The 27887-nt window shown below is 41.7% G+C and overlaps 2 protein-coding genes across 2 annotated transcripts in view; both read right to left on the bottom strand.

Moving 5' to 3' along the window:
- The window catches only part of NACC2 (NACC family member 2), a 126981-nt gene extending 99099 nt beyond the window's left edge, over positions 1 to 27882 (bottom strand). Inside the window, exon 1 of the mRNA XM_008169469.4 lies at positions 27748 to 27882. The gene's annotated coding sequence lies outside the window, so the exon portion shown is untranslated. The remainder of the gene's footprint in view (positions 1 to 27747) is intronic.
- On the bottom strand, positions 206 to 27887 carry TMEM250 (transmembrane protein 250). Its single transcript, XM_005299476.5, has 2 exons — positions 27748 to 27887; positions 206 to 20358 (listed from the first exon to the last, which is right to left on the bottom strand). Exon 2 carries the CDS (start codon positions 20223 to 20225, stop codon positions 19806 to 19808), a length of 420 nt encoding a protein of 139 aa, XP_005299533.2. The 5' UTR covers positions 20226 to 20358; positions 27748 to 27887; the 3' UTR covers positions 206 to 19805.

Genomic DNA, 27887 nt, shown 5'->3' with positions numbered 1-27887 from the left:
GGGCAGCTGGAGAGCAGAGGCTGTTGGCCGGGAGCCCAGCTCTGAAGGGCAGAGCCGCCACCAGCAGCAGTGCAGAAGTAAGGATGGCCTGGTCTGGTATTGCCACCCTTACTTCTGCGCTGCTGCCTGCAGAGCTGGGCCTTCAGCTGTCTTGGGTCACAGAAGGTCTAGGTCCAGAAATGTTTTTTGTTTTGGGCGGGGGGGGGGGGGGGGGGGGGGGTTGGTCAGCCTTTCAGAATTCCCTCAGGAGGTCCAAGATTCAGAATTGGCATTATGATGGTGTCTCAGTTCTTTGAGCCAGACCATGACCTTAGAACATAAGAATGGCCATACTGGGTCAGACCAATGGTCTATGTAGCCCAGTATCCTGTCTACTGACAGTGGCCCATGCCAGGTGTCCCAAAGGGAATGAACAGAACAGGTGATCATCAAGTGATCCATCCCCTGCCACCCATTCCCAGCTTTTGGCAAACAGAGGCTAGGGACATTCCTATGGAGATTACTCATGTTACAAGTCTGTTGAAATGGTGGTTAAGTGCTATTATCAGACGCAATCAGCCACAATAGGACACTAAATGGAGTACAAACTGTTTGTTTGTGGGTTTTTTTGTTTTTAAACAGATCATCTCCAATGAAGTAAAAATCACTACATTTGGACAAACCCTGAAGTATTTACTCAATAAAAATTCCCACAGAATGCAATGGAGATTTTTATGTAAGGAGGCCTTTTATTTGCAGTCTCTAATGTTTTTTATGTCAGTTACAACAGCAAATAAGATAAAAAATATCATCTCTCATTATGTAGATTTTGGTGCAAAAGCCCCAGCGATACTAATCTTTGGCCTGGTCCAGCTAATTAGTACTAAATTTGAAAATGAAAAACACCAAGAGTCAAATTCTACCATCCTTACTTCCTGAGTAACACCTTACTCCATGCAAATCCCTACTGATTTCAATAAAACTACTCACAGAATAAGATACTACACAGCATGAGTATGGGTGATAGAATCTGATCTAATACTTATTAAGTATTAATAATTAATGAGTCAAGTCCTGAAGTCCTTACAGCAGAAGTGTGTGAGGCTTAGTGCATGTCAACATGCAAAGTTTCACCAGTTTAAATTAAATTGTCATTTAGTTAAACTGGTGCAAAAGGAAGTCTTAGATGCTCTTATTTTGCTTCACATTAAATTGATTAGGAACAGATTAATGAAACTGAAATGAAGCCACAGTTAAACTGAAATACGTGTCCACAGAGAGGTTTGCACTGGTTTAACTAAACTGGTGCGAGTTTGTGTTTAGACAAGGCCTTAGTTAATGTTTGTAAAGTGCTTTGAGATCCTTGGATGAGAACTACTGTAGAAAGGCAGTAGAAATAAACAATACCTTGCACATCTCCCAAGAAATCGAAATGTGGGGTTAATCTGGGTGGCTTCATTCAGCCAGCAAAATGAATAATGTTGGCAGTTTAGAAAAGTTGTTTATTACATAACTTGATGCAGACTTTGAAACAATAAACAAAATCCCTAAGGAAATATGTTCATTTTGATCATGTTAATTCATATTACAATGACCAGGCAATGATTCTCATCAATTTCAGCTTCTACCCCATTAGGTTGTAATTGAGATCATACATTTCAAAGAGTTTGGGGATTTTGAAACTCAGATACGTAGCATTACATCGGCATGTAATTGGGCAGTATCTGAACCTTTGTTTCCTGCCAGCTCAGGTATGACTTTTATGGGGGTTTTTAGGCATTGACTGAGATCAGAATATTTACCATAGTCACTCAAATCAGAACTTTAAGAAAAATTAAAAAATCGCAGGGTTCTTCTGCTATTACACCCAATTATCTTGATACACTAGGACCCCTTAAGCCATCACTCTTCCAGGCTTTTTCCTACCCGGGGTAATAGTTCTCCTGTACCTCAAAAGAGACCACTTCATAAATAGTGCTCAGTCTCTGATTCTTTTCAACCCTTTACCATCCTGTGAGTTAGATACATGGAAACATGATTACAAAGCCTTATTTCAGGCAGCTCAAGTCACCTTTAAAGAGGCAATTAGCTATAGATTTCCCAGAGAGCTGTAAGCTACCCACAGCGTTTTTGAAGAATATATTTCCTTCTCCCTCTTCAGATTCCCCTTCTACTGTGTATTCTTTTGAAACTAGCCCTTCAAATACTATCAACTCCATAGCTGGAGTGTCTTCAGCTCTAGGGTGTGAATTCTGTCCATCAGCTCCAATACTGGACAATAATATAAATGGGTTTCTCAAATGTAGCAAGCTCTCCTGTTCTTAAGGACAAAAGAAACCATGGGAGAGGTGTGTCAGTGTGACTCTGTGTGCATGTGTGCACTTCAGTTGTAATTTACCTTGATATTCCAGTCTTGGTGACAACAATGCTAAGTGCCACCAGCACATGCTAATGTAAAATTCCTGAAAGGAAACCACACACTTTAATTTATGTGATAAGAGTGGAAAAATTAAGACCGAAATAATCAGCCCTGTGTTACCCTTTAACTTTATTGAGCTGCATTAAAAGAACATTGTTCGTTCAAAACATTTATCATCTGATGATGCAGTAAATCGCTGTTGTCAGAAGAACGATACATGCTTTGATCATTTCACTTCCAGGGTAAGTACTGGAGGTGAAAAGTGGTAATCTTGAATTCCCTGAAGTGTTGAACAGGTAAGACTATTTCTTAGAATAAATGAAGGGGACACTGTCAGAGTGTAAGGGACCATGGCGAAGGCAGTTTGGCCTAGCGGTCCCAGCTGGGCTGGCATCCACACATCAAGGATGGCCAAAAGATGGTAGTCAGTCAGCAGGGATCAATAAGCCAGAGTCAGAGATCAGAGGTAGTTCCAAGCTGGAATCAGGAGGCAACAGCCAGGGTCAGAGTTGGATGGGATCAGAGACTGGAGATCAGAAGCCAAAGATTGATCTGAAGTCACAGCAAGCCAGAAGTCTATGTGACTGTCCAGACAACTTCCTGGGCCACCCTTCAGGGCTAAATAGTGATTATGGGACAATCAGAGGGCCACAATGTCACTCGGGATCCTTTGGGCAGATCTTCCTGCAGCACCTAATTTCCACAGTCCTCCCTGGATATAGTGCTGCATGCCCTCCAAGTAGCAATGTGGGAATACCAGCTGTCCCAGGCTCCACAGACCTGGTTCCAGTCCCAGGGATCCTTACACAGGGTTGTAGTGACTGATGTCTAGTGATTAGAGCAAAAGCCAGGGGATCAGGACTCCTGACTTCTTTCACAACTCTGCTACTGGTTCACTGTGTGAAAATAAGTCTTTTGACCTCTCTGGTTTTCAGGTTATGCCTCTGTAAAACAGAGATAGTAATATTTGCTATTGTGAGGCTTAATTAGTTAATGGGTCAGATTCAGACCTGATTTAAGTATGTGCAAGTCCATTTACTCCAATGGACACAATTCAAAGAACAACAAGCTTCTGTCCAAGTTAATCCGTTTCAACAGGGCCTATCTAGCCTAACCAGTCTGTACATTGGGGAGAAATATTTGTTTAAAAACAAGCATTCTTTCCATGGTTCCTAAATAGCTGCAAAAAGCCAAGGAAACCGAGAGCCTGATCACATAAGGTAAAGACTGCCTCCAAGAGACCTGAAGAAGAGCTCTGTGTAAGCACAAAAGTTTGTCTCTTTCCCCAACAAAAGATCCAATAAAAGATATTATATCACCCACCTTGTCTCTCCAAAAGCACCCTCAATTCCCACTGACTTTATGGGAGACTGAGGGTGCTCTGCAATTCACAAGATCAGGCCAAATAGATATATTTTAGTAGCGAGACAACCAGTACAAAGAAATGATCAGTGGGAAAAAGAGCGCCTTCCCTAGCTTTGTATAATGATACAGGTAGATGGCTTTCCGCAGGGGCCGGCTCTCGCTTCTGCAGCTCTTTGTGGCTGTGCTCAGAAGCGTTAACAAAGACAATCATATTCATTAAGGAGGCGTTTATGCATAGAGATATCTGAGGGAACTGACAGGGTTACATTGTTCAGTTTAGAAAAACAAACAGTACAATCAATTCACATTCCTGTTCTGTCTGTACTCTGATAAACAATGTATTTTGCAAAAAGCCACATTTAATTAACATTTGGATCTGACACAGACCCTCTAATGTTCAGAAAATAACAAGTGCCACCAGTCATTTCATTGCTCGTGTTTTTATTCAGCTGTTGTGCTCCAAGACCACCTATTGGGCTGAGACAACATCGCTTCTGCCTAACTTCCTGTTTCAGTGTCCCATTGAAATCATAAGGGAAGGTTGTGGTGTACCAAGCACATTGAAACAACACTAGAGGTGCATTGAACACAGAAAGACAGCATGATCGCTAGAGGAATGAACCTGGGTCTGGGAGCCAGGAAGTTCCTAACTCCTATCTGGTCTCTGGCAGTTAATTTTCGTGTAGTTTTGGGAAAGTGATTTGCCTTGCTGCCTCAGTTTCCCTAGTTTCTGTGATACCTTAGAGAAGGAGTATTGTGAGAATTTGTTAACATTTGTACAGTGCTCTAAAGATATAAAAGGCTAAGATTTAATATTGGTAGCAGTAAAGACTTGGTTCAAGCTAATGTGTCTTCAAATTAGAAACACCCAAATACAATTCCAAAGAAGCTAATCTAGATCCATGGAATGGACCCTACTATATAAGAAATTCAGCCGTGAGAGTTCTCTCCTGAGTCCTATTCCTTTGTAAAAGTGGGATCCCATCAAGCTGATAAATCCAGTCAAGCCTCTATTGACTTTAGCATCTTTGATAAAAACATTCTAAGAATGCCCTTCTATTTAGGATGGATCCTATATTGTTCCCAATCCCCATCCCTACAGTATCTGAGCACCCCAGAAAAGAATGATCAGAATGCAGTCTTTTTAAAATACTACTTTCTCAGTCAGGCTAAAAGTGTTTTTCTCAATACAGGAAAACCAATAAGACCAGATGTATGTGGCACATGCAATACCAGCCAAAGTTTTGTTCATTTTTAAAGTTAGGTTATTTGTTTCTTTCAACAAGCAGAAAACAAGAGGAAAATAAAAAAGGAAATCTTTAAAAAAAAAAAAAAAGCCAAAATACTAAAGATTCATTTTGATTTCCCTCTTGTGACCTTGTACTTTGTCCAGGAAAAAAATAGCCCTTTTCAATGAAAAACTTTCATATCAAAATCATTTCAGAAAAAACATTTAGCTAAAATCAGACTCACTCTTTCTGTTTGGTTTTATGGAACTGAGGGATTTTAAATGCACTGGTCAAGAGGAAGATATTAAGGATAACATTTCTTTTTAAAAATTGATTCAAAAACCCTTAAAAGAAAAGGTTTCTAAAGGGATCCCTGACACACATAATTTTAGTTTCCAACCGTGCTGACTTCAAAGTCAAGGAAAAACTCTCATTGATTTCAACATGAGCAGGGGGATGCTTTTAATTATTTAGGGCCATATCCTCAGCCGATTAGTGGCATAACTCCACAGTAGGCTGTAGCCAAAGGCATTCTGCATATTTACACCAGCGTCCTGATTATGACTCTATTACAATAAAATTTTGAATAACAATGTCCAGTCAAAGCACATGACTTTGTTGTATACATTCTGTATTTGACACACAGTTTTACTCTCGAGAAGAGACAAGAGAACACTAAGGCGGCGCTGGGCCTGATTCTCTTTTTATTATAAACCACGAGCAAGTCCAAAGAAATGCACGGAGTTATGCCAGTGTAAGGATACATAGGCCCATTTAATTTCAAGAAAATGCTAACCCTTTCCTACTATATAACAGCTTTGATAGCAATGCAAGTTCTCCTTTAGTGCCCATGTTGTTGTAAGGTAGATTTTTAGCCAAGTAGTCCCTGGAATCATTGCAGATCAATTCATTGTAGCTGAGCAAATCCTTAACACCTGGCAGCTCCACAGTGTTACATGCTCCTAGTAAGGATGGAACGGGCATGCCGTAGCTGTGGATAGTTAGGAATTAGAGTACCAGTTAATGCACAGAAAAGCAGACAAAAACCCTACTGTGATTTACCCACAAGCAGTTCAATAAACATTAGATCTGATGGCATTCATTGCTTTTTCATAGTGCGCTCGATTACTGCTCCAGTTATTGCTCAGATGACATCATTCCTGGCAGAGGAATTGATTGATTTGTTAATGAATATTCATATGGTATTTCAGCCACGAGTAGGCATTAATATTCTAAGAAAGAGGAATGAAACGTACATCCTAATTTAATGAATGATTGTAAATATGTATCTGATGGATAACATGACCATAAACATTTAAAAAGACATCCATAGTCACTTTTGATGCTTTTATTAGAAACAAAGAAAAGAAAAACCGGGATGCAGAAAGAGAGCAAAATTTGGAACTGAAAAAGATAGGAATTTGCTACTCCTACATGCACAACGACTGGTGATTTTGCCTTCCCAGTCACTACACAACTAGAATCTCTTGTGGTTAAGGCACAGGGCTGGGAACTAGGACGTCTGAATTTTATTCCCAGCTCTGCCAAGGATTTCCTGTGTGACCTTAGCCAAGTCATTTAGTTATTTATTTTTATTACAGTAGCACCTAGAGACCCTACCTGATATTTGGAGCCCATTGTGCTCAGCATTGTACAACCACATAGTAAGAGACAGCCCCTGCCCTGAAGAGCTAACAGTGTAAATAGACAAGACAGACTAAGGGTGGAGCACAGGAAATATTCTTATCCATCCAAGTTGTCTGCGGCAGAGCCATGAATTACATCCAGGTGTCTTATGCCCCAGGCTAAAGCCTAAACCAACCAATCACCTTCTTCCTCGTGCCTCTCTTCCCCATCTGTAAAATGAGGCTAACAATACCTATTTCAAATGGGAAGTCGTGAGGTTCAATTCAATAATAATTGAGGGTGAAGCATTTTGAGACCTTTCAGTGGAAGACACTGTACCCATATTAATTATTACTGCTACTGTATATCGTGCTTTTGGCTGAACCTACATGAAGCCAAATCCTGTGGTTCAAATTTGCAATGCTGGCAAAGGGATTTAGCCACATAGCCCCTCATGAAATTGACAGGAGCTTGCATTAAAAATCTCAACCTATATATTTTTTTCTTTTCATTTTCCAAGTCCATTGATTGCTATTTGAATGTACTGAATTCACAGCTGCAGAACAAGTTTCTCCTACCCACACATGCAAATAGCTCCACCAATTGGCTGCTTTCCTGACCTGGAAGGCTAGTTTGGCCTTTGCCATCCACTCAATCCTTGTCCTATCTGCTGACTCAGCAAGGGTAGTTAATCTATTCTATCCTCCACAGAGCGCTGTCATGTTCAATACATTGCACCATATTATGAATTCAAGGCTGGCAGTCCCCAAATGTACATATATTTGTCAGATATTCCTAAGATATCTTCCTTTTCATTAGCACTGATCCTTGGCTTTGTGAGGGTAGCAGTTAAACCGAGATAATGGGCCTGATTCTCCTCTCACTTGCACTAGCATAAGGCCTCAATTCAGACAAGCACTAAAGCACTGAGTTAAGTGCATCCCTATTCAGGAAATCATTTAAACACTTGGTTAACTCCAATTGACTTCAACAGAAGTACAACATGCACTGAAGTGCTTTCTTGAATAGAGTTTTCTGTAGCAGGGCTTAAATCAGGAGCAATCCCATTAAAGTCAATGGAGTTACACTTGTGATAGACATTCATGCCCAATGGCTTTCTGTTGTGCTGGGAAGTGCGTTAACCCTTTCACTGACAAATATTCAATGTGTCCCATGGCCACAAAAGAAGAAAAACTAATTTAATATCCCATATTCATTGTAACCTTTTAAGATAGGCAAATACTGTTATGTTAAGATCCATTATTAGGGACTAAAGGAGCCATTATTAGGGACTTTGCCGTTCCCATCAAATAAACTTGTTATTCTTGTTATGAGCTGACTGCATGCCTTGCTGTCTCGTTCTCACTGCAAGGACATCTTAGCTTGTGAAAATCTGTAAAACAAAATGGCCAAGGAAAATGAACAAGTTTCCCCTTGGAGGAGTAGCACTGTAGCCACAGTCCCTGTTTGCACATTCAGATGCATGGGACCGAGTTTGATGATAAAAATATATACAAAGTTATGCTTGGTATGGAACAAGCAGTCAGCAGCCACCAAAGACTTCATAACATCCAGTATTTGGCTTGCTTCCAAAATAAAATATATAAAAAAAAAAATCAATTGGCATCTCTGCAGATTGAAGCAAGTTTTCTCTCTGCGGCAAATGCTGAATAAACATTTAAATACTGAACCATCTCCTACTTACTCCCCTGGAACATGTGCTACAAGGGACACAAAAGATGCTTAAGGTCACAAATGCATCAACATCAAATTGTAAATGAGCCCTACAATTTCCCCATCTCTCTTTCTCCTCAGTAACTTCCTTATATTGTGCCAAATAATAAAGGGGAGGAGAAGATGGGAGCTTTACTTTTCATTTCTCCATGGTGGGGCACTGGGGCTGATTCTTGAAGGTTTGGGTCACACTTGCCTTTTATTATATCTTGCCTTTGGTCTCCACAGTGGAATTGCATTTGTGTACACAAGAGTTGAATTCAACCCTGTGGGTTCATTTTTCACTTTGAATAGCAAAACTGTTTCCCCACTGAAGGCCCAGTGTATGTGCAGCAGATTATCCAGTCCCCTAGATGTCTCCCAATAACGTTTCCATCTCAGAAAAGTGTCTTTCTAATGTTTTTGTCCAGCCCTTCCAGCGACCATTTGCGAAAGTGTATAAAGGACAACACCACGGGCATTTCTGCCCCAAACACATGAAGAATCACCAGGGTGCACTGAAATAACGTGCAAGTAATACCAGTGGTGAAGTTAGTGGTAGTTTGGCCTGGGTAAAAATGGAGTAAGGACTCCAAGATTTGGCCCAATATTTCTTTTTTATGCTATATACTGATGAAAAGAGATGGCTATGAATATATGCATGCTGTAATCTGACCTTGTGAGCAGTTTACAAATGCGTTAGTCATTTTCCAGAGAACAAGCAGTTTTGTTGGAGAGAAACATAGGATGAAATCCTGGGTTCATTGAAGTCGGAGAGAGTTTTGCCATTGACTTCAACAGAACTAGGATTTCATCCATAGGCTCTACAAGTCTCATTTTCCACCTCTGCTATTGGTTGGTGCCTGTGTGCTTTCCTACAGCACAGGTCCAAGACCAGCATAGACCCGATCTCGCTTATACGGACATCAGCAGGAGTTTTGCCATAAACTTCAACGGGAGCAGGATTGAAGGTGTATAGATGCTGCAATTGCTAGATACAAAGGGGCGAAATATAGGCTTAGGATAGAAGTAATGATGGATCCTTTAAGGGCCCGAGTGTGTAACTACTGTCTCCCCCGATGAGGTTTCATGTATCTTTAATACTGGAATAAATAATTGTGATACCATATTTGAGGGGCAGCGTAAAGCTTTTTTTAAATAGTTTTAGAAGCTTGGAATTCCATTTTGTACTGATTTTGTTCTGTTGCTTTTGGCAAATAACAAGGAAGCCCCTGCCCACCTAACTGCAAATTTTCCCTCTTGCTGAGCAACTAATTTGTAACAAATCATTTATTTCATAACCGTCACCTCGTTTTTAGATGGCCGCAAACAGATTGTGATTTTCTTCAATTTCTTAATTTTTGGCAAAATTTTCATAAAAATGTCTTCACTCCTTGAGAGCAATTTACTCAGTAGGAACATTCCCAAAAAGATCAGGAAATCTGAAGGGCAGAGTGGTTCATTTCATTAACATGTACAACCTTGACATCCTTCCTCAGGAAAAACTCTCACTGGAGCCAATGGGAGATTTGCCTGAGTAAGAACTGGGCAAAGACTTCAGTATTTGTCTCCAGTGGTTTATGTGGTATCTATCCAGGCTAGTTCAGTTCAACTATTTATTCGGCTCTCCTTATCCGCTCTGAATCACCCGCACTTCTCCCCTGCTCCCTTCACCAACAAAGGTCTTGTCTGAAAGGTCTTTTCTGAGGATTTCAGAGTAGTAGCACCATGACTGTTTATAACGGAAGGAAGGTTACAAGTTAAACATTGAGAGGCCACCCCTACTCTATCAGACACTAGACAAACTCGGAGATAAGGCCTTGTTTACATGCAGAGGTTGCATTGGTTTGACTCATGCCTTCTCTACTCAAGAAAGCTGCACTAGTTTAAGTTAAAACGGTTTTTAAATCAATTTAGTTGATAAACCCCTGGATAGAATTTAAGATAAATTGACCCGTCAGATTTATATTGATTTAAGAGTGTCCGCACAGGGGTTTGCACCAGCTTATCTAAATTACTTTAAAACCACACCTTTAGTTAAATTGGTACAATTTTGCATGGAGATGAGCCCCAAATTAGTGTGCATCGGGGATTAAACTCTGATTTAGAGCCACCAAAGCAGCAAAAATTCAGAGCAAACCCTGACAACCCCAGCCCTTGATATCCCTTAAGCACAGTTTTTAGTAGCTGAATAAAAATATCTTGTACTTCGCAATTTTCATTGGCTTATTACTGGACAAAAACTTTGCTTTGAACTGACATTTTCTGGGAATGAGGACTGCTTTGATGCAGGAAGAGAAAATTAACACGGTGAGTTGGCTGGTGAAGAAATGAGATGAGAGGGTTTTTTTCCCCCTGGCAACATAGCTGTCCAGAGGTTATGGAAACTTTGTTTGGCTAAACAAAGATGTTAAAAGATAACAAGGCTTCATTTTTCCCAGCAGTGTCTTCACTCTAACTACTGCCTCAGTGTGCAAGAGCCTCCCTAAAAGCTTTCCTGGGAGTAAACACACCTTGTTACTTTTAACAGCTTCCAGGAAAAAAATACCCCCAAACCTTGCAGCTCCCCGGGGGTTAATTGAATTGGGAATGATAGCTCAGAGGTGAGCTACAGGCCAGACTGTCCCTGCTTGGGATGAACAAGTAGGAGAGAGCACAAGGAACCTTATCCCCCTTGCATTTCCTGGCACAGGGGTCAGCCCCAATCACAGCTCTTCTAAGCACAGGGACTGTTCCCTGTTAGCACTCCCAAGGGCTCCACCACCCACAACATGGCAGGGAGAAAGCAGGGCTTTGCCCTGCACCATCCACACTGCATCTTTCTAAGGGAATGTGCAATAGAAACACCCCCTTCCGCTCCCCCCCGACTACATGCTGAATCGCTCCAGAAGCAGTTGTGGCAATACCTCCTAGTGTTTCTGCTTGATTGGCATGGGTCAACTCAGCCCCTGACTCGGGTATAGGCCTAGAAGATAAATCTGGCTCTCGGGCCGAGTCTACAAAAAGGAAATTCATACACTGATGTAATTACCCCCGTGCAAATCCGTAATGTAGACACTATTGCAAGGCACGGCTTGCACAAGTGCTGCTTGATCTTGCAACATGTAAACTTAACATCAACATGGTTGCAATGGTTTGAATTTCCTTAGCATATACGGGGCTTTTGTAAGCAATCCCACATGACAAGGAGTGGGTTGTTACTAAGACTGTTGCATCTCTCAAGTGCTTTGGGAGTCACAAGACCATGGGTAACATGCTTTCAAGCACAGGTAGTCTTATAAATGTAGCACACCCACAGGGCTCCAAACTCATTAGTCGATCAAATGCCTCCTTTTATCTATCCCATTGTATGGCTTGCACCACACTACATCTTGCCCTATCTACTAACTAGAAACGAAAGGATTTACTGTACCAAATCAGACACAAGAACCACCAACTCCAGTATCCTGCCTCCAGAAGTGGCCAACACCTGATGCTTCAGAGAAGGGATTCTCAAACTTTTTCACAGTGTGGACCATGTCTCAATAGAAGCCACTGTGGCACCTCCCCAGCCATTAATGACTGGGCAGGACACCCGCTCTTCCATCTGTCATCATGTAACTAAGCTATGGCAACTACACCGCTTGCTTGCATAGATGAATAACATTAGGAAAATAGTTCATGTATTTTTAGCTGTCTTTTAATACAATGTAGCAGCTGGATACAGCAAGGAGATGATTGAAGTAATCCCAGGGCTAGATCCTCCACTGGTGCAAATTGGTTTAGCTCCACTTACTTCATTTGAGCTACACCAATTTACACCAGCAGAGGACATGGTCCCCCGTGTACAGTTTGAATATCAACTAGTTAAGTTTGTCAAATGCTTTAGGATGATAGATGCTGTATAAATACAAGTTATGACTTGTCTAAGAACATGGGGCAGAATTAAATTAGCTTTTCACCAACTAATGCACTTAACGAAGGGCTCATATACTGATTTTACTTCCACTGGTATATTTCCAATGCCTTCAGTGGAGTTACTGTGGATTTCCACTGGTGTAACTCAACCAGAATCTGGCCTGAGCTTGCTCTCTTACACAAATAGCACATTATCGCCGATTAAAGCAGCATGACTCTAAAAATGTACCAATTGAGAAGTGAAATGCTCAGCTTCATGGTATATGCTCAGAGAGCACACATTAATTTTGCTTAAATTAGTCTTCCTGCACAGTACATGACTCGGAATGGGTCACGCTCACACACACCACTCTGATGCCAGTACACCATTTTGCTTCCATCATTCTCATTCAGTTTCTCCAAACCTATGTTCTTGTAGCCAAAATTGGTGGGGTGGCTTGAGTTGGTTTTGGGAGTGGGGCAAATGAGTTCCTACTTCCTCTTGAAATAAGAGAGGCCCAAAATAAATAAATAAAAAAAAAATCCATGTCTTGCACTTAATACAGTAGCTTTCAAAGCCCTTTACAACCTTCTGGCCACATTCTCTAGGTCTTGCAGCTGGTGTACTTGTTTACCATTCTGCGAAGTGGGTGTAAGGCAATGAGTCAAATAGTCATGCATGCAAGGCTGTTTTTGTAGTTTAATTTATTAAGGGTAAAATCCACTCATCCTTGCACTAAACCTAAGTAATCTGGCTTTGCGTCGGAAACCTCCTCTCCCCCAAGTCTGTGGCTGATATTCTAGCCTTTGGGCAGTAGCAGTGGCTATGGCCTCTTTGTGCCTCTTATGGGAAGGTTTTGGGTTTCTGGAGCCACATAAATGCTGCTTCAGAAGTTTATCTTTTCCTGCTTGCAATCACTCTCTCCATGCTTGGCCTCTCTGGAGCCCATGGCTTCATTGGCTATAAAACATTCCACAAAACTGACCAATCCGTGTAGACCAAGACAAATCATGTTCAGCATCTATCTTGGATGTACCTTCTATGTAAAATCAGTAGCAATAACAACATCCCTAGTAGATGATATTGAGTCTCTGGCACTTCTCACTTTTTGCATCAACTGAGATTAACCCCACAATTGGTCACGGCCTTCACTGACTGCTGAATCATGATCACAATGCTGCAGTGCAGTCTCATCTCCACACAGGAGAGGGACAGCAGACAGCTCCACACCTGCAAGGGGATATGGCAAGACATGTCATGTTAGAGCAAGGGACTGGGAGTCAAGACTCCTGGCTTTCCCAGTAACTCCTTGGTGACTAACCTTCCTAATCGTTAATTTACCCAGCTATAAAAATCAATATAAATTACACTCACCTCACAAGGATGTCTGTGAGGCTTAATTACAGTGGGCCTGATTCTCTACAGCCTCGCACCTGCTGTAATAATTTACATCTGTGCAATGTGGGTGTCAAACAATACCAGAGCAGAGTGGTAGCATCTTTGTAAAACAGTATCTCTAACATTTTCCCATTGGTTTAAACAACCAATCCGTTCAGACATTTAGAAAAAATGTTTAATGAAGGTGGCATGTTTCATAAAGAACTCAACAGGCACTCAAGACACTGAGTTGTATCCATGTTTCAAAAGGTTAACATGGTGCAAATCAAACACTTTGCATTGTAGTTTGTACATTCATCAGTTAAAGGGCAGAGCTAATGCGACTTTGTTACCACACATACAGCAGACTTAAGGGCAAGGATGATTGTAACAGATTGGGAGTTCTTGCTTCAAAAACATAAAGGTCTTCCATTCCCTGCATATCTGAAACCTTCAATGACCTGAAAAGGAGATATCAAAGGGAGTTTGGGATGTGCAAAGACTGCAGGATTGGGCCCCAAAGGGACATTGTCAGATCAAATACAGCCCAATATGTACGTCTGGTAAAAATAATCTCTCTCAAAACTTATTTCTATTTGTCTTGCTTCTATGGTTTCTTTTAAAATTCCCCTGGAAGCATTTTTAAAACCAAATAAACATTAATCTGCAGTATTTATAGCCCAAAGCAGCAGCATGACAGGATTAACAAAAAACTAACTAAAAACAAAAGTGAAAGTGACCAGTTTATTTTCATTGTCCAAGATGAAATTGGAAAAGTGAAGCAAACAGCACCAATGGTGAAAAGTTGATTAAATTTTTCAAATCGTTTCAGTTTTAATTATCTATAGTGTTATTTGTAATATAATGATGAACTATTTTTGTCTAATTATTTTTAATCTGACCACGTCTCTCTCATGTCTGAGTGAGTTTGGGAAACGGGAATAAATCCAAGGGAAAATTGATTTCCACAGTGGAGTAGGGTTTGCACATACCTGCTCAGGCTAAAATATTTCTGGCAACTAACATTAATTGGCTATTTGTCTGACCCTCCTAAAAACATAGGAATAAATTCCAGCTTTTACCCGTTTTATTATTTGGTCTGTTCTGATAATTTTTTTTTTTAAAAGGACTTTTGCAATGAAGAAAGCTTTATGAAAAAAAATTGCTTTACTGTGTCATTTACTCTGTCCATCATATAGCTCTGGCTTGGTTAACAGGTTTCTCCCTCACAGCCCGCCTTCACCTCCTTGAACTTGTAGGTCACCTTGAACATCTCAACTCCTTGCGAAAAACCTTTAATTGAAAGTAAACTTAAATGCTTAAAAACAAAATTCCTGTATTAAAAAACTGATTACAATCCCAAATCGTTATCAAGATCTTACTTATTCAGCAACCTCCTAGGGATGTTGTGAGGATTAATTAGCTAGTGTTTGTAAAACACTTTGAAGATGAAAAGTGCTATATAGGTGCCAAATATTATTCTATTCATGTACACCTAAAATGTTCAAGTTGACACATTTTAAAACAAATTATTTGAAAACCACTCCCTCTTCCTCTTACCTGCCAACATTGGTGTTCAAAGGTCATTGCTTCCCCAGCTGCAGCTGATAACGTCACTATCACCTATGCATTGTAAGGAATACAAAGTCTTGCACTGGCTTAGTGCCTGTGACATAATATTTTTCCCTTTGTGTATTTAGTACCTTTCAACCAAAGATCACTAGCACTTTACAAAGGAAGGTAGGTATTATCCCCATTTTACAGATATGGAAAATGAGTCGGTTTAAGTGACTTACCCAAGCTCACAGCAATACAGTGACACATCTGGGAATAGAACCTAGGAATCTTGCTACTTGTTCGCCTGCTGTAATCACACCATGCATTTACAGCCTTCCAAGTGATCCACCTTTCCAGGAGAATCACAGAGTCCTGAAGTCAGGTCTTGGTAAGTGAAGCTTTAGTGCATTGTGACAGCAGACATTTGGGTGTAGGAAACAATTTGGGGGATCATTTTTATATATAGGGCACCATTTTCATCTACATTTAATCTTTTATGTGACCTTTTATCCTTGGTTGGCCTGCTCCTTTCCTTGATTTGATAAACATTACCCTTTTACTTGACTTTAGAAGGACATTCACTTGATACGTAATATCCAATTTTGGTCACAGAGGGCCAGCGTGGTGCTTTAGGAACACTGCAATGCACTGAAACATAGGGGTGCATGTTTGGTGCCTGGCTCCCTGGATCAACAAGGACTGGGACCGCTGTAGATAGCTCATGCGGAAGTTGGAACAGGTGAGGGGAAATCGAGAGCGCACACCACCACACTCTCCATTGACCCCTCTTTTGGCTGTTATTTAAATAAGCACTGAAAGAGATCCCCTCTGCCAAGAGTTTCCACCTGACTTAAAGCCAGATTCTGTGATGTGTCAGCCAGGCAGAGTGGGGAGGAGCACAAGTGGCTTTACCTGACTTTTGCACCTCTGGGATTTTGGATGATTTGAGGGCTGCTGTAAATCAGAGCAGCTCCATGGCTGCTGTAACTTAGATTGCCTGCAGTGGCTCCCTATGAATTGTCAGGGAGGCTAGGATAGTCAGTGCCCAGAGTGCTCCATCTCTAATCCTTCCTACTCCCTTAGGCTGGGAGCTGCATGGAGAATGGAGATAACGGGGCATTGTTCTCTCATTTGGGGAACCACCCTCCCCAGAGACCCAATGGAGCTTTGCTAGAAAGGGTCTGCGCACTGGAGCCCAGAATCTGGGCCTCACAGTTTTGGGTGGGAAGATTGGGGAATGGAAGCATCACAGAGGATCTCCCTTCCTCCCAGCAATTCTGGAAACTCGTCTATAAGAAACATAAGTAAGGCAGTGATACTGTCATGGAGGTCACAGATTCCATTACTTTCCGGGACCTCCAGGACTTCTTCTGGGGCAGGGCTGGAGCAGCTGTCAGCCTTGGGGCTGCTCAAACCGCAGCTGCAGGAACAGTTGACCAGTGGCTAACCCCAGGGCCGCCGGAACAGCTGACCAGCAGCCAGCCGGAGTTGGGTCAGCCCCTCAGGAGCAGTGGCGGAGCTGGAGCAGCTGCAAATCCCAACAGCATTGTGTGTCGTGGCCTTCTGTGACTTTTACTAAAAATACTCATGACAAAATCTTAGCCTTAAACCTAAGATATTAGGTAAAACAAAGTAAGAATGTGTAAGGTGCTCAGACGCAAGGGTGATGAGTGAAGATTGGGTAGGCAGATGTAATAAACAGAGCAGCTGGGTGAACTCTTCTAGAACAAAGCCCAAGGGGAACAGTTACATGCAGAGTTCTGGCAACTACCAAGGAGCATCAAGAGAACATGGCTCATGGCACAACACCGATAAACCACTTTGCTCCCATAGAAACATCTCTCAGCTCCTGCAGTGCTGATCTAAGATTTATTCTGCCAGGATCCTGCCTTAATCAGCACCTGTGGTCAGTCTGTATTATTGGATTATCAGACTGTATAGATAATTTCTGGTTTTGCTCTAGATTAAGGCTTCAGACAGAAGCATCCCCCCTCTGCATCTGCAAAACCAAATGTCTACCACCAAAAGGTACTGTCCCCACAAGCTGCAATGTAAAAGCACCCTTTCCCTCTGCATATGAGTATGTATTGGACCCTATGAAGTAACACTACTGAAGGCAATACAAATACTGGACCACAAAAATGTTTTCAATACATTAGTGACCTAATTCTCATCTCACTTACACTAACTTTATATCAGCATGACTCCATTGACTTCAGTGGACTGAATTACAATGGTTTGAAAACAGAAACAGGTCTTGGTCTTTGTAGCCAACCTTCTTGTAAGAAATCAATCTGCAATTCCTTACAGAAAAATGGGGAAAGGGACAACATTCTAAGTTTGTTTTGAGTAAATGCTGGTAACTCTGAACAGACACTTTGGGCCAGGCTCTGAACTCAGTTGCAGTTATGCGTAAATTGATTTCAGGGGAATCACCCCAGATTAAGATCGGTGTGACTGAGATCAGAACTTGTCTCTCGGTTATTAAATCATCAGAAAAAGTTTCTAATGACTTGATCTTCCTCTACCACAACTGGTGGCAAAGCCAGAATATTTCCTCTATAATATTTAAGAATTCACAATGCTGCACTTTCCGATTTTGGTTAGTTTTCAAGTTCCCCTAGATGAAGGGCACCATAGTCTGATCTCACTTGCACTGGTGCAATTCAGGAGTAACTTCCGTGAAGACACTAGAGCAGGGGTCGGCAACCTTTCAGAAGTGATGTGCCGAGTCTTCATTTATTCACTCTAATTTAAGGTTTCGCGTGCCAGTAATATAGAAAGAGACCTTCTAAAAATGTTAAAATGTAAGTCTATAATATATAACTAAACTTGTCATAACTATAAAGGGAAGGGTAACAATACTATAATCCCTCCTGGCCAGAGACACCAAAATCCTTTTACCTGTATAGGGTTAAGAAACTCAGGTAACCTGGCTGACACCTGACCCAAAGGACCAATAAGGGGACAAGATACTTTCAAATCTTGGTGGGGGGGAGGCTTTTGTTTGTGCTCTTTGTTTTGGGCGTTGTCTGGTCCCTCTTAGTCCCAAGAGCGAACAGACATCAATCCATGCTCTCCAAATCTTTCTGAACAAGTCTCTCATATTTCAAACTTGTAAGTAACAGCCAGGCAAGGCGTGTTAGTTTTGTCTTTGTTTTCTCAACTTGTAAATGTTCCTTTTGCTAGAGTGTTTACCTCTGTTTGCTGTAACTTTGAACCTAAGGCTAGAGGGGATTTCTCTGAGCTCTTTGAATTTGATTACCCTGTAAAGTTATTTTACATCCTGATTTTACAGAGATGATTTTTACCTCTTTCTTTAATTAAAAGCCTTCTTTTTAAGAACCTTATTGATTCTTCCTTGTTTTAAGATCCAAGGGGATTGGATCTGGACTCACCAGGAATTGTTGGGGGGAAAGGGTAGGGGGGGGGAAATGATTGATTCCTCCTTATTTTAAGATCCAAGGAGTTTGGATCGGTGTTCACCAGGGAATTGGAGGAGGAGGAGTCTCTCAAGGCTACCCAGGAAAGGGAAAGTTAGCACTTGGGAGTGGTGGCAGCAAAACCAGATCTAAGCTGGTAGTTAAGCTTAGAAGTTTTCATGCAGATCCCCACATCTGTACCCTAAAGTTCAGAGTGGAGAAGGAACCTTGACAAAACTATTGTTGTATGTAAAGTAAATAAGGTTTTAAAAATGTTTAAGAAGCTTCTTTTAAAATTAAATTAAAATGCAGAGCCCCCCAGACCGGTGGCCAGGACCCAGGCAGTGCGAGTGCCACTGAAAATCAGCTCGCGTGCCGCCTTCGGCACGCGTGCCATAGGTTGCCTTCCCCTGCACTAGAGTAAACCCAAAGTAAGAAAGATCAGAATCAGGTCCAGATATGTTAGGCATTAAGGAAGAGATGGAGATGAGTTACTCTAGGCCTATCATTTTCCAGTGGTTTATTTGCTGAGGGTGGAATTTTCAAAAGCACTTAGCACTGGGCCTAACTCTGCTTCCATTACTTCAAATGGGAATGATATGTCAATGCCAAGTGATTCTGGAAGATCCCACCCTAAATGCCTAAAGAGGGGTAAGCCATTCAAAGCTATCAAAACTGCAAACTGTGGTAAATACAATATCAAAATGGTCCAAACACATCGCTGGTGTAAGTCTACGGAAATCATTGATGAATTTGGCCCAATATGTTTAGCAAAGGATAATGCAAATCCAGAATACACAGAGGGAGAAAAGACTGGGTAGATAGGAATATATTACTTGCGTAGGACATCACTGAACATTTTGGAAAGAGGATACAGATGGATTAAAGGGGCTGGGTGCAAAATTATTTGGCTTCCCTCCTCCAGTTAAATCACTGCCCTTTCCATGCCCACTGGAATAGTTCAGCAGGCTAGACTCCTATGGACTGAAAGGAAATTTATGTAGCTTTCACTGTGCAAACAAAAATCGAATGTAGCCCACTTGCAATCAGGGATTGGAATTAAGCAGCACCCCAGCCCTCAAAAAAATAAAAATAAACCCAATTCCAGAGACAGGTACATGAATTTATCAAAATACTAGCACTGATAAATAAATTTATATTTAAAAAAAGGCAAAGGAGATATCCATAGGTTTTGGGGTACAGTAAGAGTCGCCTCCTGAGCCCACATGCGCTCACTTTATTTACATATCCACAAACACCATGAAACACCAGCCCAGCCCCCCCACTAGCAGCATGGTCACGTGAATTCCATAGATGAGCAGTTCATTCATGAGGCTGAAGTCCACCCGCCTTCGCCCCAACAAGAGGAGGATGATGGAGAGTTTGTACTGGAAACGCAGAAAGATCCGGATGCCCAGGTACTGAAGGCAAAACAAGATAGAGAGCGCCACCCAGAGGATGGAGGTAAACAGGCTGCAGCTGAAGTACAGCAGGAAACGAATGAATCCGTACATCCATCGGGATTTCAGATAGATGTCGAAGTTGTTGTACTTGGTGCGCACCAAGTGAGTGGTCCTTACTGGGCCACAGGCTGAATGCAGACATGTTGTGTGGGGGCCGTGGAAAGAACGGACACGGCGGGGAATGGGGATTACAGGCATCAGGCACCCCACAGTTCACAGAGTCCCAAAGCAGGATTTGCAGTGCGCATACCAAATGTCATCCATTAATATGGAAAAGATTCAGCAACCTATGAATGGAAACTTTCTGCTGAATTTCCAGGAAGGAACAGGCCTGCAGGAAGGAACAGAAGGAAAACACGTTTAAAAAACTCCAGAGGGAGATGAAGAGAGTCTGGTGGATCTATTCCAACCTGGCTGCTATTTACAGCCACCTTGCAAAACTCGACTCACTCACTGGCTTGGGGTAATGTATTTTTTGAGGGGCAAGTAAAATATAATTTTTTTCCATTGCTGCCTAACTAGATGATTACAAAACACCCAATCAGCGTGGTATCTAGGTTATAATATTAACCGATCATCAATCTCACTATGGTAATGGAGTGGAAACAAGAGGACTGTGTCTCTGAGCTGGTATATTTTCATAATAATTTTGCAAGGTTGATTAACATATAGCACATCCCCTTAATCAACAGGGCATGATACTGCAAAATGAGCAGTCCTTACCCATGTCAGTAGTCCCACTGATGCATGGGTTTTCATTTGATCCTTATTCACTTATAAGTAACACTCTATTCAAGTGAGGCTTTCAATGTACTGTGCAATAAATACAGGGCATAATACAGACAATAGCAATTCTGGGCTCCTGCTAATTTTTAAACTTTGCTAAGCATCACAGAATCACAGAATTGAAAGACTAGAAGGGACCTCGAGATGTTTTCTAGTCCAGTCCCCTGCATTCAAGGGAAGACTAAATATTCTCTAGACCATCCCTGACAGGTGTTTGTCTAACCTGCTCTTAAAAATCTCCAATGATGGAGATTCCACAACATCCCTAGGCAATTTATTTCAGTGCTTAACTACCCTGACAATTAGGAAGTTTCTCCTAATGTCCAACTTAAACTGCTAAACTTGCTGCAATTTAAGCCCATTGCTTCTTGGTTTATCCTCAGTGGTTAACAAGAACAGTTTTTCTCCCTACTCCTTATAACAATCTTTTATGTACTTGAAAACTGTTATCATGCCCCCCTAGGTCTTCTCTTCTCCAAACTAAACACCCCCCCCCCTTTTTTTCCCCAATATTCCGTCACAGGTCATGTTTACTAGTGCTTTAATCATTTTTGTTGCTTTTCTCTGGATTCTCTCCAATTCGTCCATATCTTTCCCGCATTGTGGTGTCCAGAACCGGACACAATACTCCAGATGAGCCCTAATCAACGTGGAGTAGAATGGAGGAATTACTTCTTGTGTCTTGCTTACAAAACTCCTGCTAATACATCCCAGAATGATGTTTCCAACAAACAAAATGAAAACAATGGAACATTTTGCAAGAAAAACAAAGCAATGTGTTTTTTTCACACTGTACAGGATGTACCTCCCTTCACTTGGATGAGCCTTGAGGGCTCACTGTCATCACAATTCCCTGTGCTCCATAGTTTTAAAAGGTATTTACCTACCTTATTTCTCCCTTCATTTTCTACAAAGATAAATGAAATATCCTTAGTCTTACACAGTGTTTATGATTTATAATCTTAAAATGTTTCCATGTAACCTTTGTTATTATTTGACAGTGATGAGCATTAGTCTGTTAGCTACTCTCTGTTTCACCTCATGCTTCTAATGTGCCAACTTCCAGGAATTATCAGATGACAATACCCTAATCAGACAATGCTATTAAATAATGGGGAACTTCCCTAGCCTCCTTCCACACCCCATAACATTGCTTCTTGTTATTACTTTGCATCTCACAGCTGGAGAAAGTTCAGACACACAGGCCTGGAAAGTTCTTTCTTTTGCTGAAGGAGAAATACTATCATTGCTAGGACTAACAAGAAATTTCACTTTATTATTAGAGCATTCTTTGAAATTAATTCCTATTATTACTAAGGCTACTATTAGTTAATTATAAGGTTATAATACTTTATATGCCAGGATATTAAAGTACTTTACAAACCTCACAACAGCCTCATTAACTCAATGTGTGACTTTGGGCAAGTTACAACCACTCTCTGCCTCAGTTAACTGTGTAGAGATGATAATCCTGATCTATTGCATAGGGCCATGTATTGGTGCACTGTTTAAGGTGAAATCCCCAAGTAATTTCTGCCCAATAACCAATGCACAGGATGACCCAGAGGCTTAACAGAGAGGAAAATTAATGGTGTTGTGATTAAGTTATTTGAGAGATCTGGGGGTCTGCTCCTGGGTCTATCAGGGGCATCCTATATGACCCTAAACAAGTCACCTCCCCAGTCTTTGCTATAGCTTCCCATCTGTAAAATGGGAATAATAATTCCCTACTTCACAAGAGGGTTATAGGAACAAATTTAGTAAAGTGCTCAGGTACTATCATGACAAACATTACAGAAAAAGCCCATAACATACAATTAATTCAAGTTTCTAAAGTGCTTTGAGATCCTTGGGTGAAAGACAATACATAGATGCAAAGCATTATTATTCTAATCTTATTATGAATTATTCTTAATCTTGTGATTAAGAAAATGAAGTATCTTTCTAACAGATGAAGTTCTAGATAACAAACATACACATGGCAGTATATGTAACAATGTGCTTCCACATACTATACTGCTTTTAAGTGATTTTTTAAAAATAAAAATATTGTGAATGGACAAATTACAAAACGTAGAACTTGGTATATCCATGTATTAGATATTGCAGTATCAACATTCTATATATTATTTTTGATTGCATTTTTAAAAATACGATCTCTTCTTGAATACCTTTAATTGGAACATTACTGAATATTCTAAAATCTTTCCCTAAGGCCCTGTTCCTGCAAACTCTTATGCACCTACTTAATTTTACTCAGATGAGTAGCCCCACTGAAGTCAACTGAACTACTTACCTACTGAACTATATCTTCCTACTGTATTTTCCACTACATGCATCCGATGAAGGGGGCTGTAGCCCACGAAAGTTTATGCTCAAATAAATGTGTTAGTCTCTAAGGTGCCACAAGTCCTCCTGTTCTTTTTACCTACTTAAGAGTAAGTACATTCGTAAGTATAAGTGTCAGAGCATTAAAACCTGATTTCTGAATCTGCTCTACCCTGCCCTGCCCATGAATACTCCCCCTTTTCATGGTATTATGCTGGGGTGTAGTTAAGATACTGGCTTTATGTCTGAGCCTTGTCATAGAGGAAGAATTGTTAGCCTCCCCCATGAAACAATCAGCAGGTTAATCTGAGATATGCTTCAACAGCTGAGCTGACCGGGTCATTTAACAGCAACAGCTTGTTCTCATTTGCATGCTGCTGTGCCCATCATGTAAACATAAATGACTTTTAATGGGTCTATGCTCTTAGATAAGATTAACACAGACACTGGAGCAGCTGTGGGAGGGGGTGTGGTAAGATGAAATGTAAACTTTTAAGAGTATTACATTTTTAATGGCATAACCATCCATTCAGCAAAAGGTCGATAATCCGCTGGTTTTTCTGGATGCCATTTAACTCTTGCAATGAAATGATATTTGATATTTTCCAGTGCCACCTAACTTGCTAGGTACAGTGAAAAAGGTTGCTAGGGTGTTTCACAGCTCCACAACTTTCTAGGTTTGAGCTGATCTAAAAAATAAAAAAATAAGTTTCATCTTTCTGACTTGAACCTTCCAAACTACTGAAACAACTGTCTTTTTATTTATCTCACTGAGACTTCCAAAAATATCAAGCCAAGTCTGAAGCACATATATATTGTAGTTTATTGCATACACGGCTGTCTTATATTATACTATACATGGCAGCAATTTGAAAAATAATTTATAATGTTATGAAGAGAGACCTCTATTAAGGTATAAGCTCAAGGAACGGAGTTAATGTCAGGCTTCCAGCTGTAGCTTCAAAGGAACTACTCACTCTTAAAGTTCAGCAAGTGCATAAGTGATTTCATGACTAGGGCCTAACTCTGAAATTGTAGACTTTTAGGTGCTTGATCTCTCAGGGAAGGTCTACACTTAAAACACGGCAATGGTGCAGCTGTGCTGCTGTAGCGCTTCAGTGAAGACACTACTATGCCAATGGGAGAGCGTCTCCCGTCGCCATAGTCTATCAACCTGTGCAAGAGGCTGTAGCTATGTCAACGGGAGAAGCCCTCCCGTCAACATAGCACTGTCTACACCATGGTTTAGATTTTTCTCATCCCTGAATGACATAGTTATAGAGATGTAAGTTTATAGTGGAGACCTGGCCTCAGCCTTAACATGTTATTAATGCTAGTTTTCCGCAAGGATATAACAAATTATGTTTCACATATCTATAGCACCTTTCTTCCCAAAAGGTGCTGGATCTGTGTGGAGGAAGGCCCACTGAAATCATTAAAGTTCAGAACAGGTGCAAGGTTCTATTCACACGGATCTAACTAATATGGGCCTAAATTCATCCACCTCCAGAAATTACAACTGCCACAGGGACAGAAACGATCAACCAGCTGATGCACAGTACCTTGCACAAAAGAGGGAGAATGGAAATTTTCCCCAGGAACTGTTAGGCAACTTCCCCCTCTTACTATAGTACGTTTAATGCACATTACAGACCCTACAGGACATAGAGTGAAAATTGTTAATCTCAGTGTTTAATGCTAAGCACTTAGATCTGTATTTAGGCACCTTCACCTGAAAGTTTAAGTTCCTAACTATGGATTTGGATACCTAACTTTATGCACTGTATTTTGAAGATTTTGACCTTAAAAAAAAAAAAAAAAAAAAAAAAAAAAAAGAGATCTGTTGCTGCAAGGAAGTATCTACCACAGAAGGATGAAAAGCTGAGTCAACCCTTTCTGGATTTGATACTGTGGTTCTAGGAATTTCAACTCAGAGGCTTAGAAGATCATCCCATCTGGCTGGCTCAGTGCCAGTCTGGATCCAGGCTCTCAACACAAAAACCCTCACCACCATTGGCACCCTTTAGCATGGTGTCAGGCTAAAGATCTGAATGTCATTGAAAATTGAGTCCCTTTCAGACATTTCCCTGCTAGCCAAGGTAGATGGGGGAATGCATGTGCACATATATAAAGTGCTGCCCATGATGATCCCATTCTGTGGGTAAATGGAGGCATCAGTCTCCAAGGCAATCAAGCTGGCACATTTTATTCTCTCTATATATAAAGGGTGCTCATGATGAAAATGCTGTAATTACCTCCTATAACACCAATTCTACTAGAATCACACTAGATTAGGTCCAGTGTTGTTTAATATATTTATTTGTGATCTGGTAAGGGAGGTAAACAGTGAGATAGCAAAATTTGCAGACGACACACAATTATTTAAGTTAGTCAGGTCCAGAGAGGCTTGTGAGGGACTTCAGAGGGACCCAAACAAGCTTGGTGAATGGGCAACACAACGGCAAACAAAGTTCAATGTAGATAAATGAAAAGTAATGCACATTGGAGGGAAAAATTATACTCCTCATACACCTTGCAAGATTCTAAATTAAGACCATCAATTCAGGAAAGGGATCTGGGTGACACTGTGGCCAATGAAAACCTTGGCTCGGTGTGCAGCTATGGCCAAAAAAATCAAACACTATGTTAGGACGCATAAGGATTGAGATGGAGAATACAGAGAGTATTACAATGTCATTCTGTAAATCAATGATGTGGTCTCATCTATAATACCATGTGCAGTATTGGTAACCCCCCAGCAAAAAAAAAAAAAAAAAAAGGCTAATCCAGAATTGGAAGGAGTTCAGATAAGAGTGATGAGAATGATCAGTGGCCTGGAAAAACTCTCAACTGAAAGGAGATTAACAAGACTTGGATTATGAACCTTACAAATAAAGAGGGGACATGATAAAACTGTATAAAATAATGATGGTAGATCAGGAGTTAACAACATTTTGCAGAGATATTAAACCTCATGCTTTTTCTAATTTAAGAGATTAGGAGATCTAATGGTGGGGGAGGGGCAGATATTCCCATATGTGCCTAATATGAGGTTTCTTGCACCTTCCTCTGAAGCAACTGCTGCTGGCCACTATCAGATAGGCTACTAGACTAGATGGGCTGTGGGTGATCCAGTCTGGCAATACGTATATTCCTATAAATATATACATATACAGACATACACCATTATATGTACACACGGACACCAAAGAACACGTTATACGCACACACATATTTGGCAGAGCACACTCACACCATCAAAGAAGGTTCTGCGAGATGAGCAAACAGTTTGGTGCAGCCACAAACCACAACATAGCACTGGACAGAACGACATTTCCTAGCAGTAGCCTGATATCAGAGTGGCACAGGAGCAATAAGCTACTGCAATATCCATCCAGAGAACAAGCAAATGTGGGCAGGGCCACCCCCCTTAAAGAAGGTTAACACACAATAGCCCCCCTCCCCCAAAACACACACCTTGCCAAATTTACTACCTCAAGGCCTTACCCATTACCTTCCTCCACATCCCTTTGCTCCCATCTCTTCCTCCCCACTCTTTTCCATTCTTTCTGTGGCCCTTGCCCTCCTCCCAACTATGGGGAGATATGACTGAGGTCTATAAAACCATGAGTGGGGTGGAGAAAGTGAATAGGGAAGTGTTATTTACCCCTTCACGTAACATAAGAACCAGATGAAATTAAGAGGCCACAGGTTTAAAACAAACATAAGGAAGTACTTCTTTACACAACGCACAGTCAATCTGTGGAACTCCTTGCCAGGGGACATTGTGAAGGCCAAAAGCATAACTGGGTTCAAAAAGAGAATTTGATAAATTAATGAAAGGGAGTTGTGTGTAGCTTGAGCGCCTACCTCTCTGACTAAGGGTATATCTACACTACCTGCCGGATCGACCCCCGAGCCCTCTCCCTTTGACTCCTGTACTCCACCGCCGCGAGAGGCGCAAGCAGAGTCGACAGGGGAGCGGCAGCAGTCGACTCACTGTGCTGAAAGTAAGTCGATCTAAGTACGTTGACTTCAGCTACATTATTCAGCTGAAGTTACGTAACTTAGATCGATCCCCCCCAGTGTAGACCAGGGCTATGAGAAGTTGGGCCAATAAGAGATATTACTTCACCCACTGTGTCTCGCTGATATCCTGAGCCGGACAGAGCTACAACAACACTGCATACATAGAGCATTGGTCCACAAATGAGACACAAGGTAGGTGAGACAATATCTTTTATGGGCCCAACTTCTCTTGGTGACAGAGATTCGCAGAGCTCTTCTTCGGGTCTGGGGAAGGTCCTGGGTCTGTCCCAGCTCAACCCAGGCGGAAGAGGCTGTTTCGCGTTAGGGGTAACGCACACTCCACGGGGCCGTTCAAGGCGGAGTGGTCAGTTAACAACACTGCCAAGGCCCCTCCGGGGCTATTAGCCAAGCGGGGCAGGGACGCAGCCCCACGCCCCGGGGTCCCTAGCCCCGCACCGCCAGGAGCTGGGACAGGGGGGTGGGTCACTGGGCGATCACCCTCTTCCCTCCCTCGGGGGCACCGGCCACAGGGCTCCCCCCCCGCCGCCAGCAGCCGCCCACCGGGGCTGACACTCACCGCGCTGCCCATGGTCCCGAGCCGAGTGGCCGCCGCTACTGGGGGCAGGTGTCCCGGGCCCGGGAGGGGCCCGGGCCTGAGGTCAAGCGCTGCTATGCGCATGTGCGGGCCAGCGGCGCTCGGGCTCCAACCGGTACCGG

This window comes from Chrysemys picta, chromosome 18, assembly GCF_011386835.1.
Source record: "Chrysemys picta bellii isolate R12L10 chromosome 18, ASM1138683v2, whole genome shotgun sequence".
Taxonomy (NCBI): Eukaryota; Metazoa; Chordata; order Testudines; family Emydidae; genus Chrysemys; species Chrysemys picta.
The sequence above is the reverse complement of the archived record's forward strand: the minus strand, read 5'-3'. Positions and strand labels throughout refer to the sequence as shown.

Bases quoted from the DNA above. Each gene is read 5' to 3' on its own strand.
- TMEM250 (XM_005299476.5), bottom strand. From the start codon at position 20,225: ATGCCTGTAATCCCCATTCCCCGCCGTGTCCGTTCTTTCCACGGCCCC.